General features: G+C 36.0%; 1 protein-coding gene across 3 annotated transcripts in view; it reads left to right on the forward strand.

Moving 5' to 3' along the window:
- Ubr1 (ubiquitin protein ligase E3 component n-recognin 1) overlaps positions 1 to 16,941 on the forward strand; it is a 186,562-nt gene that overhangs the window by 116,225 nt on the left and 53,396 nt on the right. For all 3 annotated transcript variants that reach the window (XM_010624811.3, XM_010624806.3, XM_010624808.3), the window contains 6 exons: positions 458 to 567; positions 4,804 to 4,890; positions 6,177 to 6,358; positions 12,632 to 12,837; positions 15,220 to 15,313; positions 16,137 to 16,286. In XM_010624811.3, coding sequence (XP_010623113.1) covers positions 458 to 567; positions 4,804 to 4,890; positions 6,177 to 6,358; positions 12,632 to 12,837; positions 15,220 to 15,313; positions 16,137 to 16,286 — 829 coding nt within the window. The remainder of the gene's footprint in view (positions 1 to 457; positions 568 to 4,803; positions 4,891 to 6,176; positions 6,359 to 12,631; positions 12,838 to 15,219; positions 15,314 to 16,136; positions 16,287 to 16,941) is intronic.

The raw sequence follows: 16,941 nt of genomic DNA on the forward strand, positions 1-16,941 counted from the left end.
AAAAAAAAAAAAAAAAAAAAAAAAAAATTAGGGTTGGCCAGGTGTGGTAGCACATACCTTGTAATCCTAGCACTCACAGGGATGAGCAGGAGGATTGCCTAGAGGTTGAGGCCAACCTGGGCTACGTAGTGAAGTCCAAGGCCAGCTTGAACTACATAGCAAGACCGTGTCTCAAACAAAAAGTTAAGGGCCAGGGATTTAGCTCAGTGGTTCCTCTGCTTGCCTCACAAGTACAAGGTCCTGAGTTTGATCTTCTGTACCAAAAAAAAATTAAATTAAATTAAATCTAAATAAATAAATAAATAAATAAATAGTTAAAATTTAAAAATAAAAGTGGTTAAAGAGATCATCGGCAAATCTTGGTTATCTATGTGAGTAACATTAAGAATTGTAATTTTTATGTAGTTATGAAGATAATTACTGTATTAATTATATGTCATTTTGTGTTTTCAACAAGGATTAGGAAGTTCAGCCATGAATGCTCAGAATATACAAATGCTTTTGGAAAAACTCAGAGGAATTCCCCAGTTAGAAGGCCAGAAGGACATGATAACATGGATACTCCAGGTAAATTAGAAAAATAAACTGAAAACAAGCGTGTCACTTAACAACAAGCATACATTCTTTCAAATGCATTGTTAACTGATTTGGTCCATATGTGGACATCATAAAGTGTGCTCACACAAACCTACATGGTATACGCAGCCGCTTAGTCACTTATACAGCGTGGCCTCCCACATAGCCAATCAATTCGATGACACGAGGTATGAGAGTGCTACCTGCATAACATGACATACATTTACAGTAAACTCTTCCAATAAATAGAGTATTCTAAAGCAGCAATAAAAATTACAGTATAGGGGTCGGCAGGATGATAGAGCCCATGCTTAGTGTGCCTGAGGCCCTGGATTCAATACCCATCACCACAAATAAATAAATTTTTTAAAAAATATAGTATAATAAATTATAGTATAATAAGCTACTAGCAATCATTTATTGTAATTATCCAGTTTTATACACAGTAATTGTGTGATTATCAGTAGACAGGAGGAATTTTTCAGACTCATAATTTTATAGAATTATATGTTACTTGACATTGACTAAAATGTCATTATATTATATCTGGTTGTAAGAAAGACTGCTTGCTTCTAAAATTAAACCATGATACTCACTATATTCTTCATTATGATAATTTGCCACTGATTTTCATGTTCACTTAAAATTTTTCATAGTAATAATTTTGTCTTTCCTATGTTTGAGTAGAGTTTTCTTTTTAATAATGTCAGGTGTATTCATTTGTATCATCGTTTACTGAGTCAATATGTACTGAGTACCTGTCATGTGCCATGCCCTTTCCTAGACTGAATAAGACTGAAGAGAGATTTATTATAGAACATATACTGTAGTTGAAGTATACATAATAAACAAGCAAGAAAATAGTAGGAGTTTGAGGCCAGCCTGGGCTACATAATGAGTTCAAGGCCAGCCAGAACTACCATAGCAAGACCCTATGTCAAAAATAAATAAATAAGAAAAGGAAAAAGAAAATATCAATAATCCAGCATGGTACAGGGTTATTTTGGGTAGTCAGCTGAGACCTGAATGGCATAGAGTCAGTATGATAATAATTTGGACAAGCATTCCAGGAAGAAGAAGTAGCAGTGCAGAAGTTCTAAAGTAGCCAAGAAGAAAGCCAGTGTGACCAAAACATATAAAGGAGGAAGAGAAAGGTAGACATTTAGGTCAGAGGGCAACCAGGTGCCACATCATGCAGGGCCCATTATAAGGTCAAATAAAGTAGTAGTAGTAGTAGTAGATTTTAATTTTGAGAGTCTTTGTTTTTTTTTTTTTTTTTTTTTTTTTTTTTTTTTTTTTTGGAGACAGGTAGTTGAGACTGACCTAGAACTCAGTATGGAGCCCGGGCTGGTCTCGAACTCACAGCAACCTGCCTCAGCCTCCCACGTGCTGGGATTATAGGTGCACCACCATGCCCAGCTATTCTGAGAATTTTAAATGACATAATCTGATCTATATTTGTACAGTGTGACTTTGGTTGCTGAAAAGTACGAAGATTAAAGGGAACAGGCATAAAAGCAGGGAAACTTGAGACTGTTAAGAGTAATCTTGGTAAGAAATGAGTATCACCTAGACTAAGATGCAGATGCTGAGAAGCTGGCCTGGTTAAGCTATACTTTGAAGGTGATCTTAGGTTTGATGAAAGTGATAAGGAAATTAAAGTTTCAAAGATGACTTTTAGATTTGATGTTTAAACTATTGAGTGCTTTGGCAGATATGGTGACACACATTTGTAATCCCAGCACTCTGGGAAGCTGAAGCAGGAGGCTCAAAAGTTCCAGACCAGGCTGGGCAATTTAGGGGCTTAGTGAGACCCTGTCTCAAAATAAAGTAAAATAAAAAGAGTTGGGGATATGGCTCAGGGCCAAAGCCCTAAGTTCAATCCCAGTGCTAACTACAAACAACAGAAATTACTGGGTGGGCCCAGCTTTCTGTCCTGGTCCCAGAAAGGTGGTGTAGCTGGGCCAGTCCTCACTGGGACTACTGGGGATGTTTTGGAAGTGTGCCAGAATTGGTGAATGAAAGAGGCCTTGTGTTGCAGTGTGTTGTATAGTGATGGCCCTCAGCATCTTCTTCATACAGTAGCTTGGTGAAATGCCTAATTCGACTGCCAGCAGATTTCAGCATGAACAGGGAAGCATGGTTAACCCTTTTATCCTGAACACTGAGTGAGATACATTACTTAGGTGCTGTTCTCTATCTTTATGTTTATTGGACCAATGTTCTATATAAATAATTAAGATGTAAGCATTTCATATGAAAAGAATTCAATAGTTTTTAACAGTTAACCTCAGGATTGTCACTACAATATTACATTCTGCAAATGTTGTCTCATGTCAAACAATTTTTAGTACGGTATCTTTTAAGTCACACAGTGAAAAGCAAAATCAGTAAATTACTTAAGTGCTTTTCATTGTGGGAGAAAACAAACTATTGGGTGATTGCCACATGCCTATGGGGAAGTGTAAATAAGGGGCACAGAGAGGCCAGAGTGTCCATGAAAGAACTTGCATCTAGAAACAAAACCAGAGTTTTACAGAGCTTCTTCCTAGTTATGACAATATTCTGATGTTTTGATCTGGATGTTATTTCGCTCATTAGAACTGAGAGGTTATTTTCTAAATTCTTACTAATTGGAAATCTTTTAACTGATGTGTACACCAAGGGATTGCTCCTTTTTTCCTACTTAACTAGCAGTACTCCTTAAGCAAGCTTGATATAATAAGATAAGTAACTGGAAGATAATGACAGTATTCATATTAAGATTTCTCTTGTAGTAGGTTTCATAAATATTTAGTATTTGTGTTAAGTGCAATCATTTTAAAACATAAAGCAGAAACAAAAGTAGATAACTTCCACTTTTGTTAAGAAGGTAAACTTGAGTTGTCATTCAGTCCAATACACATAATGTAATTAATTGTATATCTATTCCCAAAAATTTGCTTGCTATTAGTATACCTCAGTTCATTACCAAAATATGTGAAACCACAGTGTCTGCTATTAGAATGGTTCAATGCAGCCAGTCAAGGTGACACACACCTGTAATCCCAGCACTTTGGAGGCTGAGGCAAGGAGACTACTACTATGAGTTCCAGGCCGGCCTGAGCTACAGGTGTGAGCAAGACCCTGTCTCAAAAAAGAAAGAAAGGTAGGCTGGGGATTTAGCTCAGTGGTTCTGCTGCTTGCCTTGCAAGCTCAAGGACCAAAATTCGATCCCTGGTACCCCCCCCCAAAAAAAAAAGAAAGAAAGGAAAAAGAAACAGATGTTTTACCCAGGTGCTAACAATGGTACCTTGATTGATGAATGTAATTCTTTCCATGACTGATTGCAAACCAAATTTATTTTACATTTTGTATCTTTGCTCTTATATATCTTTGCATTTAAAAACGTTATTTTAAGCTGGGTACTATGGCTTAGAGGCTGAGGCAGGAGAATCACTTGAGCCATTGAGTTTGAGACCAGCCTGAGCTACTGTGGGACACCATATCAATTTAAAAAAGAAAAATTTAGGTCAGGTATAGTCGTGCATGTCTGTAATTCCATCACTCAGGAAACAGAGCAGGAAGATCACTATGAATTCAAGGCCAGCCTGAACTACATAGCAAGACCTGGTCTCAAAATAAACAAACAAAAAGTTATTTTTAAATAATGTTATTTTGCCAGGCGTGGTGGTGCACACCTATAATCCCAGAATTTGGGAGGCTGAGGCAGAAGGATCGCTGTGAGTTCAAGACCAGCCTGGGCTACATAGTGAATTCCAGGTCAGTCTCAACTACAAAGTGAGACCCTGTCTCCAAAGAAAAAAAAAAGTTATTTTTTTAGCAGGGGATGCTGGCCCATACCTATAATCCTAGCACTTTGCAGGCCAAGGCAGAAAGATCCCCAGGAGTTTGAGGCTAGCCAGGGCTACGTAGTGGATTCAAGACCAGTCTGCACTTTTCAGCAAGACTCTGTCTCAGGAAAAACAAAACAAAACAAAAATGTTATTTTTCTGACAAATTTCTCTAAAGCCAGCAGGCATACTCAGAGCTGTGGATAAATCAGTGACCTGTTCAATTCCTTCATCATGGCAGTTGCTCACAGTCAAGCTCACTTTTTTTTATTTTTCCCAAAATTGAAATCAAAATCAAAGACACTTGGAGACTTGATGACCAAATTAGATTTGTGAAGTTTTTCCTTCTGGACAGTCTAACCAAATCTTTTAACATTTCATCTGTTTTTCACAGATGTTTGACACAGTGAAGCGATTAAGAGAAAAATCTTGTTTAATTGTCGCAACTACTTCAGGATTGGAATCTGTGAAGAATGATGAGGTAAATAACACCGTAATAATGGTGACATTCATTTCTTTCTTTGTCTCTTACTCTCTCCCTCTCTGTCCTTCTCTCTCTCTCTGTCTTTTTTTTTTTTTAGTACTGGCAAGCAAACTCAGACAGGTACTGTGCCACTGAACTATGTCCCCAGCCCCATCTCTGTCTTTGAACAAGAAGTTACTTCTGTTAGAAGGAAGCTGTTTATATAATGTATATGACATCTGTTCATCTTTTATTATGTTTCTGTACAGGGAATAATGATGCCTGACACGTAGTTATTGAGTACAATTTCTGAATTTTATAAAAGCAGAAGAATTTAATGTATAGTGGAGCTCTATTAGGAATACTATACTACCATTAATTTTTTTAATATTTTAATGTCTACAATTGAGTTCTCATTTTTTTTAATTGGTCCTGGGGATCAAACTCAGGACCTTGCACCTGTGAGGCAGGCGGTGGCAGCACTGAGCTAAATCCCCAGCCCAGGTTCTCATAATTTAATTCACAATATTCTTCTATTAGAGGAATATAAGAAAATGATATATTTTAGGTTCAAGGAAGAGTAGTAATATTTATACCAATGATTTCCGTACTGTAGTGAATCAGGTTTTTAAATTCTCTAGATTATTAGGCTATCATTACTTATGGTTATTTGCTGTCCTTCTAAAAGGAAAATACAATAAAAAAAGCACCGAATATGTCTCAGTAGTGTCATTGAAGTTCTCAGCCTTAGCAGTGCATTTAGGATTGTTTGACATCAGGTTAGTTAATATACATTGTTTAAATATCCATGAATAAGTGACTGACAAATGATTTCAAAATTTTGTTCCACCTAAATCTTTTAATGTACCTGCACTGAGTAAAGAGGCAGTTTATTGGATAATTAAGGTACTTGGCCTTTTATATTAAATTGCTGTTATAGTTGGAGTAACAAATTAGTTGTATAATAATGATGAAGACGTTAATGTTTATTTTGAAACACTGCATTGAATCTAGGTCTTAAGGGGCTTGTAAATTTTCCAGAATCTTAATTCTTAGAGATTTTGCCAAATAAACAGTATACAGATCGAGCATTTCTAGTTCAAAAATCCAAAATTTTGGAGGACTTCGGACTTCACAGATTTTTGGGTCAGTATTGCTTAATGGTAAAGAATATGCAAATACTGTATTCCAAAATCCAAGTCTCAGAAATCTGAAACACTTCTAGTCCTCACCATTCCAGATGTGGGATACTCAACTGTATGTAAATTTTTAACAGGGAATCTTACCTAATTTTCTGGTTTTAGATTATTCATGATAAAGAAAAAGCAGAAAGAAAAAGAAAAGCTGAAGCTGCTAGGCTGCATCGCCAGAAAATCATGGCTCAAATGTCCGCCTTACAGAAGAACTTCATTGAAACTCACAAACTTATGTATGACACCACATCAGAAATGCCTGGGAAGGAGGACTCTGTCATGGAGGAAGACAGGTAAAGCAAAGGAAAATCAGAAATCAACAGTTTAGGGCCAGGGATTTAGCTCAGTGGCACCGTGCCTTCCTTGCAAGTGCAAGGACCTGAGTTTGATCCCCAGTACCAAACAAAAAATTAGCAGTTGAGCTTTTGAAGAAAAAAATTAAGTATTCATTTGAAATCATGTTTTCTAAAACATTTTTATAATGAGAGAAAAGATACGAAACTGGGTATAGCAGTAAAAGAAATCCACGCCTGCTATGTTGTATGTATAGGCTCTTTTAGATACATACTTATACATCAATTCCCATGTTACAAATCATTCTTATGACTCCTGAGAAGAGCAGCTACAGTTTCTACAGATTTAAAACAGATTCATCACCTGAAAAAAGTAGCTTATAGTAGGTTTTCTTTTTCTCTTAAAAAGACAGAAGATGATCCCTAAGAGAAGTTGAGATAGTGCATTAGAATAGGAATCAATAAATTTAGGTTTCTTGAGTCCTCGGTACATTGTGCTTTTAGGCAAATTGGTAACTTCTGAGCCATGCTGTATGGACTGTTACATAAGTTCAGTGAGAAAAAGGAGGCAAAACAATAGTACTTTCAAAAGTATTCTGCTGGGCATGGTGGCGCACACCTGTGATCCCAGCACTCGGGAGGCTGAGGCAGGATGTTTACAGTGAGTTCCAGACTAACCTGGGCTACATAGTGAGTTCCAGGTCAGTCTCAACTACATAGTGAGACTCAAAAGAACCAAAAAAAAAGGCATTCCAAGAAATTGAAAATACTCCTATGCTTATTTTACAAACTTTCACTACAGTTTAAAACAATGTGTGTTGTGAATACTTTTAGTAAATTGTGTTTTTAGTAGCAGCAGACACATTATGTTCTGTGTAATATGTTTGTATTCCTGAAGCTTAGTGTACTCACATAGCCCATAAAGAATAACGAGATCCTGGATTCATTTCTCAGCATGTTAAAAATATTACAATTAAACAGAATTAATAAAAAGAAAAAGAAAGGTACACTTTTGGTGAAAAGAAAAAGGAAGGTATGCTTAATGGTAAAGTACATGCAAGTACAGTATTCCAAAATCTAAGTCTCAGAAATTTGAAACATTTCTAGTCCAACCATTTGAGATGCAGGATACTCAACTCATTCTAAATTTTTAACGGTGAATCTTACCTAATTTTGTGGTTTAACATTCAGATTACTCATGTTAGAGAAAAAGCAGAATGAAAAAGAAAAGCTGAAGCTACTATACTGCATCACTGTATTTGGCTAACCATAGTACAGTAAAACTAGAAATAATAATCTCTGGTACCAAAAAAAAAACAAAAACAAAACTAGAAATAAAAACTAAACACAGGGCTGGACCAGTGATTTAGCTCAGTGGTTTCGCTGCCTGCCTTGCATGCACAAGGGCTTGCATCCGACCCCCAGTACCAAAAAATAACTAAACATGGGGCTGGGGATTTAGCTCAATGGCACCACATCTGCCTTGCAAGCGCAATGTTGTGAGTTCGATCCCCCATAACAAAAAAAATATGTAAACAAAGGTTACTCAGAGTTAATTAATGGACTTGATGTTTTCATTTTTTTGTTTTACTGCTTCTTGGTTGGATATATAATTTGTGAATGTATTCTCTTTGAAAACAATACAAATAACCTAGTGCATTTCCTTTCACCATCATTTACATTTCTAATCTTTACAACCATTGTTTTGAGCCTCTTCCTGTATGCATTTATAAACATGTACATAAATAGTGGGTCATTAGATAGATAACCCTTCCTCTATTCCTTTTTTTGAAGGGGAGATTAGGACATGAATAGAGTCTGCGTGTGTTGTAGCAAGGATCAATAACAAGCTACCCTGGTGCAGCACTGAGATTGAGGCTCAATCCACAATGAAAGTCACACCACACTACATGAAAACGAGAGTAAAGATAGCTTTATTACAAGGTTAAGCAATAAGAATAATCAAAAGAAAGTATGACAGATAAAAGTACTACATCACCAGTTGGGGTAGCAACTTGGCTCAATATCCGAGGATAACCAGGGAAATCCCAAGACAGCAACTGGTCAGGGTCCCACTGGGCAGAATCCCTGCATGCACTTCTAAGAGTCTCCCAAAGTTGGCTTTTTCCCTGATAGCTTATATAGCATGTTACACAAAGGTGGCCTCACGCCAATAAGGCTTATGTATCTTAGAGTCTGCTGTGGGATCTGCTGAGGAGCCAGGACAGAGTCCTTGTGCCAAATATTTCAGATTAAGGTGTTATTTCCTCATGGACAGACTCTCCAAGGGTACCCAGTCCTCCTCGAGCCCAACACATACAGAGGTCACACTTTGGTCACATGAATGTAACTTAACTCAAAAAACCTATTCCCTTTAGCATGATGGGTGGTTAATACAGTATCTGCATAATCAGGACTTGCCCTGATTGTGCCTATTTGATTCTTTTTGGGGGAGGGGAATGAAGTTTCTGCAGCTTCTTTTGTAACTTTTGTGGTTTATTTTTCTTTTCTTTCTTTTTTGTTGGGGCAGGGTGTGGGGTACCAGGGATCGAACTCAGGCCCTTGTGCTTGCAAGGAGGCAGCAGAACCACTGAGCCAAATCCCAGCCCTTGGTTTATTTTTCTTTTTATCATACATTTTTGTTCTACAGCTTATTTTCTTAGTATTTTGTAAATCTTTCCATATGAGTGCATACGGAGTTATAGTGTGGGATTTTACTTCATTTTTTATGATTTCTGTAGAGTCTGCCATGGTATGTATTTAGAATATTTTATCTGATTGTGTACATATAGGTTGCTTTTCATTTTCCCTCATTACAAATTGTGAAACCATTTTTTGTATGTGCATCATTACACAATTGTCCAAGTAATTTTCAATCCAACAGGTGAAAGTTATGGAAGGAACTGGTAATGATACATACAGAGAAGCAGAATGAAAGTAAAATAAGAAAAAGTTTATTTTGTTGACAGAGGTTAATTGCACCTAAAAGCAGTGCTTGGGATCAACCTCGTACTAGGTTATAGCTTCCCCTTTTATAGGGTTTTACAGCTATGATCTCATTCAGGTGGCTACATTTCATTCTCTCAGTTCACATTGCCATTATACAAATCTCAGCCCCAAGACAGTTAACTTTAACCCAGAAATTCTTTGTAGTTAGAATTTTACCTTTAAGATTTGCCTAGTTATCTATCCTACCTCATAGGAAGGGAGTGTTTCCAGTCGGCAAAGCAAAGTTAACAGTGGTTCTTTTCATCTTTGGAACTCAGGGTCTTGAAGTGCCCTGCTATCTCAGGATGAGACCAGATGCCTCATTCAGTGGTTAATGCCTCCAGTGTCTGCTAATTCTGAACTAAACAAAGCAAACTGCTGTCAGAAACAGTAGAAGCCATTCTACATTATGATATTTGTAGGTTTTTGCCATTTTCAAGAATTTTCTCTATCAAAAGGTCTAAGTCAAAATCTTAATAATATTGCCATATTGCCCTTCAAATGATTTAACTTATTTCTAGTCCCAACATTGTACTGTATGAGAATACTTGTTAGTTGAATGTGATAGCACATACCTTTTGTAATCTCAGCACTCCAGAGGCTAAGACAGTAGGATCGCTGAAAGTTCAAGAACAGCCTAGCCTACATAGTGAGTTCAAGACAAGCCTGAACTTCAAAACAAGATCCTTTCTCAAACAACAACAACAAAAATACTAACACTACTACTACTAATAATAAAATAATAATAATACCTGTTCTTTACCAATATTTAACTATTATCAAAATTTAAAATTATGAACTGGGCTCATAATATGAGCTGAGCTCATACCAATAATCTCAGCACCTTGGGAAGCTGAGGCAAGAGGATCACAAGTTCAAGCACAGCCTTAGACCCTGTGTCAAAATTTTTTAAATAAAAAAGGGCCAGGGATGTAGCTCAATGTGAAGGCCCTGGATTCAAATCCTCAGGACGGCAAAAGTAAACAAAAAATTAATAATAAAGATATAGCTGAGTGGTAGACCTCTTGCTCAGCATGCATAAGACCATAGGTTAGATCCTCAGCACTCCCCTAAAAAAATGCTAACTAAATTTTCCTAATTACTAGTTAGTGCTAGGTTGAACATTTTCTCATAATGATTTACATTTTATCTTCTGTGAATTAACTGCTATTTTTTTGCCTATCTTCATTGAGTACCTTCTTGTCTAATTAGATGCTTTTTAACGTTATACTTCCCATATGTTATCCCTCCTTTTTAAATATTATAAGGTTTAGCCATAAAGAAGTTTGCAGTGTTAATGAAGATGGATTTATCAGTCTTTTAGGGTTTTTAACTTTTTGTATCTCTCTCTCTTTTTTGTTTTGTTTTGTTTTTTGAGACAAGGTCTTGCTGTGTAGCCCAGGCTGGTCTCAAACTTGCAGCCCGATCCTCCTGCCTCAGCCTCCATGCACCATCATACCCAGCAAGTTATAACTTTGTGTATCTTGATTAAGGCTTTTCCCATCCCAGAGTATTAATTACATAGTTTTGGTAATATATTTTCCTTTTAAAAATCTAGCGCAAGGTCCCGAGTTCAATCCCTGGTACTAAAAAAGACAACAACAATAAAAATCAAATATTAGAGATAAAACTAAAGTTATACTAGCCTAAATTCTGTTCCCCTTTTTGCCCTCTCTCAAAAGTTCCCTGGTTATAAATTTAATATCTAGTTGTCAGAATTTGTACTATGCTGTTGTGTACAAATATACCTAACCACAGTAGTATCAGCCTTTTGTTTCATTTGCATTATTATTATTATCATTTTGCAATTTCCCATTTTCAGTCAACCGTCTTAGAAATGTATGTATGTGATGATGAACAAAATGAGCTCACTGTTTCTCAGTCTTGACATTAGGCTATGATTCTTTTTTGTCCAAGTCTGTCCCACAGATTGCAGGATCCTTTGCCTCTTGTGCCCACTAGTCCTTATGACAACCGAAAAATAATGCCAAGAGGTACTACCATATCTTCCTGAAAGATACCTTTTGAAAACTCTAATAGATTAAACATTGGTGTGGTGGCACATACCTGTATTCCCAGCATTTGGGAGGCTGAGACGAGGATTTCTATGAGTTTGCACTAATAGTGAGTTTAAATCCAGCCTGAACTACATAGGGAGACCCTGTCTCAAAAAAATACATACATACATAAAAACTCTAAGTCTGTATTTGTTTTGTTTTGTTTTGTTTTTTGGATCAGGAATCAAACTCAGGACCTTGTGCCTGCAAAGCAATTGCAGTGCCAGTGAGCTAAATCCCTGGCCCTGTAAGAGTTTGTGTTATGTAAGTTCATTACATTAGTGACTATTTGTGTACTTTCTAGTTTGTTGAATTAAGGGTCTTCTTGCAATGACAGTATTTTGGAGTGTGGCCTCCGAGGCCAAGTCCCTTGGAATAAATCCTAGCTCAGCTACTCTCACTAGTGATGAGTTACTGAGTCTGTCTCTTATCATCTCTTGGTCTCAGTTTCTTCCTTTGAAAAATGGAGGCAATTATAATACCTCATAGGCACCACAATTAGCACATTATAAATGCTTTCTGTTATTTAAATTTTACTGTCACACACATCAGTAGATCCTAATAGTCGCTATATTGTTTATGTGTCCTTTTTAGTTTTAGTAGTTACTGAAAAAGAAATGAGTAAATACCATAGAGAATAGATAAAAGTATTGTGGTACATTTAATAAAAGTACCATGCAGCCATTTAAAAATGTTTCTGAAGAGATTTTAATAACTAGGGAAAAATAACAAGGAGATGGATGAATAAAGCGGGACATAAATAAATCTGTATATGTAATGTGATCTTATTTATGGAAAGTATATATTAGCAGACTGGAAGGAAACATGCAAAGTTATTAGTGGTTATCTCCAAGTTGTAGGAGTATAATGCCATTTATTTTCTTTTTTATGCTTTTATAAATTTTCCAGTGAGTATATATTACTTTTATATTCAGAAAAAATAAATACCAAAAAACTAAATTTAATTAAAAAGGGAAAAACCCAATAATAGCTTGTTGAGATAGTAAATAAAATATACATTCTGTTTTGTTATTTGTTTTTTTGCACTTGGCACAAACTATTTTATAATAAGAGAATGAAATGATTTTTAAAAGGTCGAGGTTGATACTTTTAAGGTAAAATCTTTTTAATTCTTAAAGCTCTTGCCTACATTTACTTAAAATCTACCAAAATATAAAGACAAGTGACCAAAATGTGTCTCCTTATTTCTGATCATTTCTTTTGATAGCACCCCAGCAGTTAGTGACTACTGCAAAATTGCTTTGGGTCCTAAACGGGGTCCAACTATTACTGAAAAGGAGGTGTTGACATGCATCCTCTGCCAAGAAGAACAAGAGGTGAAAATAGAAAATAATGCCATGGTATTATCAGCCTGTGTTCAGAAGTCTACTGCCTTAACCCAGCACAGGGGAAAACCCATAGAACTCTCAGTGGGTATGTATTGCTTAATATCCTTTTCAGCATTTGTTTTTATACCTTTGTTATTAGAAAAATATTATTTGACAAACATTTGAGAGTGAAGTTGGATTTAGTCTTATTTGGTCAAATCACAGTTTACTCAATATTAAGAGGGACTCTAGGTTTTTTTATATACCATACAACTACTGTACTTTGGTTTTGTTTTTTTTAATTTCAATTTTTGTTAGTATGTGGCTACATTGCTTATTCTAGCTCTGCATCTATCTCTGGTATTTATTATTTTTGTTTACTCAATCAATTTAAAGTAGGTTGTAAGCATCAATATGTCTTACTCTTAAGTATTTTTGCATGGATTTTCCTTTTGGTTTTTTGAGACAGGGACTCATGTAGTTCAAGTCAACCTTGAACTCACCATCTATCCCAGGTTGGCCTTGAACTTGTGATCCTCCTGCTTCAGCCTCCTGTGTGCTGGTATTATAGTTTGCACCACCACACCCAGCTACATACATTTGCTAAAATTAAGAACAATCCATTTTATATATGCCATACTATCATATTTTTAAAAGTTAATAATTCAAAAAATATCATCTAATGTAAAATTTAAAGTTTATAACTTTTCTCAAAATATTGTAGGTATATATTTTTTCTACTCAATATTCAGCCATGTTTTCATGTGTTGGTTTAAGCTTTTCCTGATATTTTAATCTAGTTACTCCTTGACCTTTTTTTTCATGATATAACCTTGTTTGAGGAATGCAGGACAGTTGTACAGTGTCTCATGTTGTAAACTTATCTGTTGCTTCATGATTACATTCATGTTAAACATTTATTAGGTGGGAATACTAATTAAGTAATGTATTCACTTACATCACACCAAAAGCTAGCTGCAGGCCGGGGATTTTGCTCAGTGGTTCCGCTGCATGCCTCGCAAGCTCAAGGTCCCAAGTTCAATCTCTGGTAACAAAACAAAACAAAAAAAAAGAGCTAACTGCTTTATATTTACATATCCTTGCAATAATAATAATAATGATAATAAGAGCTAACATTTATTGAACACTTAACATGTGCTGAACATTGATTATCTGTGTCATCCTTACAACAGCCCTGTGAGTTTAGTCACCAGTATTGGCTCCATGTAAGCAGTGCAAGACCTGAGACACAGAGAAGCTAAGAAACCTGCCCAAGCCATGAATTAATTTATGAAACAAGAATTTGAATTCCCTAGTCCAGTGCCAGCCAACCTTTTAGAGCTTTTAATGACACCAACAACCTGCTGTAGCAATGGGCCCTAGGTTCCCCACCACTGTCCTAATTTGTGCTCTTTTTCACTGGGTTATCATGCCCCCCAAAAATCCGTTAACATTATCATATATTCAAGTTACTCTTTAAAATTACAAGGGTAAATTAAATCTTGAATCATAAAAAATCACAGCAACAACTAAGGTAATACCATTTAAACGTAATATTCAGTTTAAAATGTAAAATAAAAGTTCAATTGTCATTAATCCGTACTAATTTTAGAATCATACCTAATAGTCCTGTTTTATATTTTTCTTACTATTTAGAATAATGTCTTGCTGGGGATTTAGCTCAGTGGTTCTGCCACCTGCTTCACAAGCTCAAGGTCCTGAATTCGATCCCCAGTACCAAAAAAATTTTTTTAAATAGAATAATATCTTGCTGTCATAGGGTAATGGCATAATCTGCAGCTGTGTCCCACAAAGTTAAAGATTGAATTGAGGACAAAAGAAGAGAATGTATTAAGAAGAAAGAAATAGCTCCCAGTAGTTGTGAGGGGACCCTTAAGTGTGTTGCCAAGGGGACTCTTTGTTTAGCAGTTTTGTGTCAGAAATGACCAGGGCTTAAACCACTCTGAGGCAAACTGTTACCAACCTGTAGGACTAAAACAAGCTTACTTAAACTAGAAATGGTTCTGTGAGGAGTCAGGCACATAGCAAGACTATGTCTGCAGGTGCCTCTTGGCCTCTGTCCTATCTAGGTGGCAGTGGCTTGTTAAAAGAACAAAATGAGAAAGAAAAAAATTTTTCTGGGTAGGTAGAAGCAGAAGTTGTCATGGTAGCCATCTGTTACCTTGCTGTTACCTTGCTTGTTACACTCCTGAACTTAATTATTTAAGTTCTTATTCACTTTTGACCTCAGGCTCCTGCTTCTCTGGCTAAGCATCCTCACTCTGCCTTGGGCCCAGTGCCTCTCTAGCTTCCTGTTATCTTCTGCCTAAGTTGCCTGTCTATATTGTAATACTTAGACATTCCTCAGAAATGAAAGTTTGTCGTTAGGAATTTAGACCTGATAACCTTTCTTTCTCTTTCCCCTTACCCCCTATGTAACTTTGGAAGAGAAAAGTACATACCACTTACTTTTGTCTTTCTGAACCAGAGACCCTGGACCCACTTTTCATGGATCCAGACTTGGCATATGGAACTTATACAGGAAGCTGTGGTCATGTAATGCACGCAGTGTGCTGGCAGAAGTAAGTTGTCCCTCTGACAGGTTCTTGAAAGAGACTAGGAACAATGAAGTTCACTACAGGCCATAAAAAGGCATGTTTTCTCAAGTCTTCTTTGTTTTATTATTGGAATAATTGAAGCAACTTCAATTACAAATCCTGTTTGCATGGTACTAATTATTATAATTGGGAATTGGTATACAGTTATCAGTTTAAGATTTTTCAGGTGCTGAGAGTATACCTCAGTGCTAAAATATTTTCTTGATGTGTACAAGGCCCTGAATTCAGTCCCCAGCACTGCAAAAGTTAAAATTAAGTTTAAAAAATAATAATAACAATAATTCACTATTCTTTTGTGCTTATTTTTCAAAGCTAATCAATATATATATAAAAAAGGCAGTAACCGTTATTTTTTTAAAATCTGAATACATGTAGTGGCGAGTATCTTTGAGATAGGGCAAGTAGTTCTAGTTTTATCTCAAGATAAAAATTTAGAAATGTAATTCCTGAGAAATATTTTGTGTAGAGTGTACTCATTTGCCATTGGATTAAAATATATAACTTCTCTTTGATTTTTTCTTAGTACTGAAGCTGGTCTTTGGAAACTAAGGGAATAGTATCTACAGTTATGTCTCAATGCTTTTGAAGCAGGAGACAAGGCAGGAGTCAGTACAGTCTTATTTTCTGTGATATATATTCTAGTTTGCAACCTTTTTTATAATTATAACTTGTATTATATAAATTCAAAGATGTTTATTGGGACAAAAATCTAGATTTTATTTTTACTTGGATCAAGGCAGAGACATATATGTAACTCTAGACAGCCTTTCTCTTTGTGACTTTGCAGGTACTTCGAAGCTGTGCAGCTGAGTTCTCAGCAGCGGGTCCATGTGGACCTGTTTGACTTGGAGAGTGGAGAGTACCTCTGCCCTCTGTGCAAGTCTCTGTGCAACACTGTGATTCCCATTATCCCTCTGCAACCGCAAAAGATAAACAGGTACATCTCAGTGTATATCTTGGTTTTACTTTTTAAAAACCTACCATTAATCCTTTAATTTGTACATGTTTTTGTTAGAATAAATACTAGTTGCTTTATTCTTTAACAGAAATTAGTTTTTTTTTAGATCATGATTGGTATACTTTAAGATTTAAAAATAAATTTTTTGGTCTTTAAGAAAACTGGGAGTTCATCTACTCAGATCAACAAGTTGTATATATATCTTCCATCCACTGTTACAATAGAACCCAGATATGTCTTAACACTCACAGAAAAAAGAAAGATATGGAAGAATAACTCAATCCTTTTATGTGACCCTTTGCCACTATCAGAGTTAATGTTTTATAGCTCTAAAGGCCTTTGTATTATTTTCTGAAATTCTACTATTTTTCTAAAGCTCTTAATGCTGTAGTTTTAGAGGTCTGGAAAAAATTAAATGATAAAAATAAAAACATTAGATTCATCATATGTCTTTGGATAATATGTGAGCATTTAGCATTTTAGAGCCAGGCATGGTGGTGCATGCATGTAATCCCAGCGCTCAGGTGGCTGAGGCAGGAGAATTGTTTCAAGTTTGAGGCCAGCCTGGGCTACATAGTGAGTTCAAGGCCACCCTGAATTACATACCAAGACCTTGTCTCAAAAACCAACCAAA

This window comes from Fukomys damarensis, unplaced genomic scaffold (genome assembly GCF_012274545.1).
Source record: "Fukomys damarensis isolate Sample0158 unplaced genomic scaffold, DMR_v1.0_HiC HiC_scaffold_17, whole genome shotgun sequence".
Lineage (NCBI taxonomy): Eukaryota > Metazoa > Chordata > Mammalia > Rodentia > Bathyergidae > Fukomys > Fukomys damarensis.